Raw genomic sequence first — 7281 nt, forward strand, 5'->3', positions numbered from 1 at the left:
TTAAAAAGAAACATTTCTCTTACACAAAATATATTTGTTTAGGCGCTATACAAGTCTCATGTATTATTATTATTATTATTAAAAGCAAAATATTCCCCTACTTCTAACCTCCCAATTGTGATGATTAGCTGCTTTTCATTAGTTTTGTGAATCAAAGATGTCAGTTTTTCACTATGTTCTCACATTATATTATTGACAACAAAAATTGTCTTCACTTTATCTGTTGTGAAAATAATAAGTAGATTACTCAATAATAAAGAGAGTGTTACTAGCATCATGTGACCGTTTTGTAATGTAGACACCACTGACCTAATTCTCGATTGTTTATTTGAATACCTGCATGAAACTGGATCTCTGCTTTCAAAAAGGATGCAGTAAATATCTCATGCCTCAAGTTGAATTAGAATTTCTACTCACTGATCAGTCTCCAGTGTCCAGTTTAACGACTCTTCAAACAAGTGCACGCTTCCTAATATGCAGAGCTGTAGAAGTTCTTTGGAAAGATCTTTGGTTTAGCCATTAGCAGCTAGCACAAGAGGAATATGTCGCCTAATGAGATCTTGGCTTCTCTCCCAGTTTCGAGAGAGTTTTCGTGTCGACTTCAGATAACTTAATAGACTAAATGGATAACGAACCATGAAAGACCGCTCCGTCATGTAATTTGAAAAGAGACGGGGTTAGTTTATGTCAGAGGGTCTCAGATTTGCTTTCTTAGTTGCTCATGAGTTCCTGAATGGGAGGAAATGGTAAGACACAAAGGGCCTTGTAAACCATACATATTCAGTGCAGAGCAGAAGGCCACAAACTCTTTATGAGATTAACATTTGACTGTATCTTGTATTTTTTTCAGCAGTTCATATTTAGTTGTTACAGCTTTTCAGTTACACCTTTTAATTGACCAATCATTTTCTTTCCATGACAAGATAAAAATTAAGGGCATTGTCTGGCGGTATAGGGCATGGCAATATATTGATAATGTATCAATATATTGTTAAATGAGACTGGATATTGTCTTAGTTTTTGGTTATTTTACAATATCATTGCTATATACTAAACGCTACATTTATGTCATTTTCAAATTGTAATCATTTGCCCACTTAGACATTATATCCTCCTTACTGATGATTATGTATAAAAGATTGTGTTGTGTGCATCATTTTAATAAAAGGACCAATTGTCAACGCTACAACATTGTGCATTATGGCTTTCGGGTTAGTTGAAAAAGTATTGTGATAAAGTCCTAATAACAAAGGCCATACTAAGACTCTTGAGATTTGGTTGAAGTCCTCAAAGTTTGACGTAGATAAAGTAGTTGGAAACGTTGATTTTGTTAACCAGCCAAACAGTGGTCAATGGGGAGGAAATCGAACCATTTCCATTTCCGCTCTCTCTGACGAGTGAATGGAGGAGAATAATGAAGTTATATTTAGTTGAGGATCGGATTACTGACTGGAAGGAGCTGAGAGGTCGATGATAAAAGGGTCAAACTCTTGCAGCCATTTCTGATTTCCTGATCTTGTTAATACATGACCAAGAAGTGCAATTTTAAATGATCCGAAACTTCAAATTAAACGGGAATTAAGGTCAGGAAACACACATGTGGTTCTATAGTGTCTGGAGGTCTTGTCTGCTAGTCTCAGCAGTAAGACACATCCTCTTTTCTGAGACGCCCTTTGGCTTAAGGCTGCGGGTCATTAGCTGTATCCACTGATACTGTAGCTAATGAGTGATGGTCTTGTGCAAAGAAAGAGCAGAAGTCATATACAGTTCAAGATTCAAATATCCCAGCACCCACCAGCAGTGTTGAAATTTACTTTGTCTTTAGTAATAGCTAAAGTAGCTTACCATTTGTGCATCTAAAGAAATATAAAAAACAAAAACACAGGGAATAGTCAGGTGTCGTGCTCCGCTCTGACTAGAATGCCGGGGAGAAGAAGTGTGTTTTAAGCATAGATTTAAAAACCCCTAGTGTCTGGGCCGACCTCACATGGAGGGGCAGATTGTTCCAGAGCCTATAGGGCCAGCTGCTGCGAAGGCTCGGTGCCCTCGGGGTTTGAGCCTGGTCTTGGGCACTACCAGCAGCAAATGGTCAGCAGACCTTAAAGCTCTGGCTGGGGTGTAGCGATGGAGGAGTTCGGCTATATAGGCCAGAGCCAGCCCATTTAGGGCTTTGAAAACAAATAAAAGGAGTTTAAAATCAATTCGGAACCGAATTGGAAGCCAGTGCAATGAGGCCAGAATTGGGGTGATGTGGTCACGCTTTTTATGGCCAGTCAGAAGACGTGCAGCTGCGTTTTAGATTAGCTGCAGGCGTTTAATTGAGGCCTGGTCCATACCCACATACAGAGCGTTGCAATAGTCCAGTCTTGAGGTTACAAAGGCATTAATAACCCTTTTTAGATCTTTAAAATATAAATACGACTTGGTTTTGGCCAATAATCTTATTTAAAAAAAAAAGCAGGTCTTGACTACGGTGCTGACCTGCTTGTCGAATTTAAAAGTGCTACTAAAGGTCACTCCAAGGTTCATGACAGAGGGGAGCCCAGAATATCAACCGGAGAGGCTGGAGGTTGGGGTCCAAAAAAGATGACCTCGGTCTTGCTCTCGTTGAGGTTAAGGAAATGTTGGCTCAGCCAGGATTTTACCTCTGTTAAGCAGTCCATCAACTGCTGTAGTGAGTGGTTGACATTTGCTTTGAGAGGCAGATAGATCTGTACATCGTCGGCGTAGCAGTGGAAGGGAATATATTGTGTTTAGTGAGAATTGAACCTGTATGTACAATACAAAGAGGATAGAGCCTTGGGGAACCCCACAGGTAAGAGGGGCTTTAGCAGAGGAGAAGGCACCTAGCTGCACTGAGAAGCTACGGTCTGTCAGGTAGGACCTGAACCATGCAAGGGCAGAGCCTGTTATGCCAGCGGACTGTTCAAGCCGTGACAACAGGATGCTATGGTCCACAGTGTCAAAGGCAGCTGTCAGGTCTAACAGCACCACAGCTTGGCTACCTGAGTCAGCGGCTAGGAGCAGATCATTAAAAACTCTTAAAAGGGCTGTTTCAGTACTGTGCATGGGTTTGAAAGAAGAACGACTGTAGCTGGACATAGATTACTTGCTCCAGAGCTTTAGATAAAAAAAGGTAGCTGGGAGATGGTCCTAACATTGGCGAGAATGGAGGGGTCGAGATTTTTATTTTTAAGTAGTGGCTGGACCACGGCATGTTTGAAGGCAGCTGGGACACATCCTGAGCTAAGAGAGGTGTTTATTAGTAATAAAATACTTGCTCCAACTGATTCCAAAATATCTCTGAGAAGGCGAGAGGCAATGCTGTCTGAGGTGCAGTTTGTCGGCCGCAGGTGCTTGACTACATCCGAGAGAGAAGAGAGGGATACAGGCTCAAAGTGGTCGAGGACAGCAGGGCACAGAAAAGGAGCAGGATCTGGGGTAGCATTAGTGTGGGCTAGCCTAAGAGCAGATACTTTTTCAATAAAAAATGTAAGAAACTTATCACAGAGTGATGGCACAATAGAAGAAACATCACAGGGATTAATGATCGAGTTGAGGACATTAAAAAGAACCTGAGGTTTATGGCTGTTTTTGGAGATTAACAGAGAAATGTGCTCTGTTTTGGCTGCTTTGACTGCCGTCTGGTAGTCGGAAATGCAAGCACGAAGGATTTCTAGGGAGACATGGAGTTTATCCTTTTTCCATTTTCTCTCTGCACGCCTGCAGGTGCGTCTGAGAGCACGAGTACAGTCATTGAGCCACGGCTCTGACAGAACTTTGGTGCGTAAAAGGAGCAACAGAATCCAGTATTAGGGTACATGTCGAGTCAAACATGGAGATAAGCTCATCAGCACTAAAAGCACAGTTCACCTCTAATTTACAGATCAGGGAAGCATTAAAAACATCAGAAAACTGTGAGGCAGTCAAGGGGTTAATTGAAGACAACGCGCAGGGGCACGTGATTCGACTCCCGCAGAAGGGATCGAGGTTGTAAACAGAACCGGTAAATGGTCTGAGATACGCGTTGCTGCACAGATTTCATCCACAGAGATGGAAAGTCCAAACGATAATACTAAATCTAAAGTGTGTCCTTTTTCGTGTGTTGGGCCAGCCACGGACTGAACGGGACCAAAAGAATCAAGGAGATTAAAAAGGTCCTTAACATCAATTTGTGAAAGAGGCTGTGGCAGCAGAGACGTCGATAACCGGGTACAGGGTAAAGCTGCAGGAAATGAAACTATCAGAAGAGTAATGCTGACCTATTCGGCTGCGCTCAGCTGCAGAGGATGTGTGTGATGTATCAAGGATTTGATATTGTAGCAGGAAATACTTTTCTCCAGAGTGAGGAAGTGGAATAATATTGTTATCTCTTGTCAAACATATTTTCTTACTGCCAGAATCACTTCTCATATTTCATCCAAATGTCATGATGAACACGGTTGCTTTTCTTCTCCAGCTTATTTGTAGACCCTCTTATTTTGGTTAATTATGAATAAACCGGACTAATGTGTTCATTTAATAGAAAGAATCAAACTTCTCAACGACAGCAGTGTTTAGAGTTGTTAATACATTTAGATAAAAGCTGACAAAGGCTCTACCATCTTAGTCGATTAGCGAATTAATCGGTCGTTTTTTGTCTTGGCCTACTAAGATTACTTCTGTGGATTTGAGCCTGTTTTTCAGGTCTCAGGCTTGAAAATTACATTCCCAGAACAAATGACTATATCTTCCCTTCTAAAAAGGTTTTTAATAANCTCATTAAACCTTTAAAGCATACTTTAGGTCTGTGAAGGGATATATGCACTGTACTTAACTTTAATTAATATTGTATGCTGAAGCATATATTACAGCACGATATTTTGTTGAATAGATTTGAGTGGTTCAAAATGTCGGGTCGCGATTTATTGACAGAGAGAAAAGTGGGTCCCGAGGCCTGAGACTGTATCTTCACATCCTGCTGAAGTCTGACAGAGAGAGACTCCCTCTGGTGGATGTTGATCAGTATTGTGTTGTCTTTGCTCCAGAGGTTTTTGTACAGAGTGTTGGTGTTTCCTGTCACTGTGGGCCTCAGAGCACAGTAGTACACAGCAGAGTCTGTCACTGCAGCAGAGGAGATCTGCAGAGGAACTGATGTCTCGTTGAGTGTAGCATCAAATCTGTCTTTCTGGAACTCTGCAGCATTCTCTTCTGTTCCATAAGTATCACGTCGCAGAATATACAAAGGCAGATCATTGACTTCTTGTTTGTACCAGAACAGATAGGGATATTTGTCAGTTGTCCTAAATGTGCAGTCAAGTGTAACTGTGTCTCCTTCAGTAGCGCTGACTTCTCCTGGTGTCTGGGTCACTGTGTCTTGTCCTTTACACTCTGGGGAAGAAGAGACCATGCAGAGGAAGAGATGAATCAATAAAGATGAAGGATTAAAGGAGAACAATCAGTAGCTTTAAACAGTTACCTAGAAACATGTTGTAGTTTCTATCTTACCAAAGGAGAGAGCAGCAAGAATAATCCACAGCCAATGTACCATCTCTACAACAAATTTTTTTGTGCTAATGAATGTTAGTGTGTTTTCTGGTGTGTATTTTAATGTGTTGTCTATATTTTATTGTGTCCCTTTTCGTCCTCAGCACGAGGCGAGACTGATCTTTCCGGTCCCTCTTCTTCACTCAAAATTCTCATCTAATTTTTGGGGATCCGACCCGGCTGGAAGTGTACATGAGAGTAGTTGGTTGCGTTAGAGGCCAAGTTCGAGGCCGATCTCGAAAGTCCAAGACTTAGGTAAAGAGGACAAATTGCGAGCCCGAGAAAAAGTGTGACGGGACTCAGGCTGACCACGAGCGTGTAACGCAGTAGCAAAGCAGTACTGCATTGGCAAACGCACGGACGGAAGTATTTCGGATGACACGCCTTTCGGGAGTGTCGACTGTGGCTGTATGTTGTTGTTACGCGGGCTAACACGAGGTCGAAGGGAGACATGGGAGAAGTCTTCTGGTCTAAGGGGGTCATCCATCGACCAGAGAAATGTCACTCTGGTTACCGACGAACAATTCAAAGAGGTAGCACACATGTTTGACCTATTTTGTCGGTCGAAGACAACAACAAGTCCTTCACTAGGGGCGGGGACGGGGGCGGTGGGGAGAGCTGCATTCGCACTGCATACCACCCGAACGAGACCGGCCTGTTAAAAATCACGAGCTTTACTTGGGCCTAGGCCTCGATTCTCCGACGAGCGACACCACACTTCTCCTTTTGGGCCACGAAAAGTTTCGAGGTCGCGGNTGATTTATGGTTGGTGCAGGTATTAAAAGGAGAATTTAAATGGGCTAAGCCTTCCCAAATAGTTGTGTCACTGCATTCTGGTAACATTAAAATATAATGTATAATGTTTGTGTCTTTGACATTAGCGCTGCTATGCAGCCACCTGACGGTGTGCAAGAGCCTGCGCAGGCATGTTTGTGTCAAGCGGCTTGTGATCGTGATGTGATAATCACATCACGATCCGACAGCGAAGCCTCGAAAATGGATATACGGACATTTTTCAAGGCAAACATTAAAATAACCAGTAATCCCGATGCCACGATGGACAAACGCCAATATAAGGTAACAACTAGTAAGCCAGGCGTTCTGGAGGCAAGCCGGGAGCCGAGCCGGGCAGTGCCGGAGGCAAGCCGGGAGCCGAGCCGGGCAGTGTGGGGATGTGTAGATATTACTGAGCCTGGATATGTATTCGGTTTTCATAATGTTTATAGAGGAGAAAGTTGACATACAGCTGTACGTTTCTCCAAACATGGTGAAGGTGTTCAGTGCTCCTCTGGGTAGAAAGAGGAAATATGTTTGTAATCAGTGGCCCTTTCTCATTTCATTAATTTCCCCTCCTCGACTCCTCGACTCCTCAACTCCTCGGTCCTCCGGTAGTGACCCAGAAATGGGTTTCAGCGCGCCATTTTGAAGGACATCTCATTTCTCTTAATGCACTTCGAGGACCGAGGATCGAGCAGGATCTCTGGAGGAGCTATAATCGAGGATACACCGGGTGTATCCTCGATTATAGCTCCTCCAGAGATCCTGCTCGATCCTCGGTCCTCGAAGTGCATTAAGAGAAATGAGATGTCCTTCAAAATGGCGCGCTGANATATATTTAAGATGTGGAAAGGTGAAAGCAACAGGTGTGACGCTTTCACTAAGTGCTAAAAAAATTCAGGGAGGAGAATAGGGTAGGAAAGAAGTGATGCCTGAGAATCAACAGCAGGGCATAAAGGAAGTGTTTAGAGCAGGGGT

General features: G+C 43.0%; 1 gene segment (V, D, J or C); it reads right to left on the reverse strand.

Annotated features, from left to right (window-relative positions):
- Positions 1-711: 711 nt before the first annotated feature.
- Positions 712-5540, reverse strand: LOC104957290 (T-cell receptor alpha chain V region CTL-F3-like). The segment is given in 3 exon segments: positions 712-729; positions 4955-5370; positions 5488-5540. Coding segments are annotated over 3 exon segments (477 nt in total).
- Positions 5541-7281: the final 1741 nt, after the last annotated feature.

This window comes from Notothenia coriiceps, unplaced genomic scaffold (genome assembly GCF_000735185.1).
Source record: "Notothenia coriiceps isolate Sejong01 unplaced genomic scaffold, NC01 NC01_scaffold00026613, whole genome shotgun sequence".
Classification (NCBI taxonomy): domain Eukaryota; kingdom Metazoa; phylum Chordata; class Actinopteri; order Perciformes; family Nototheniidae; genus Notothenia; species Notothenia coriiceps.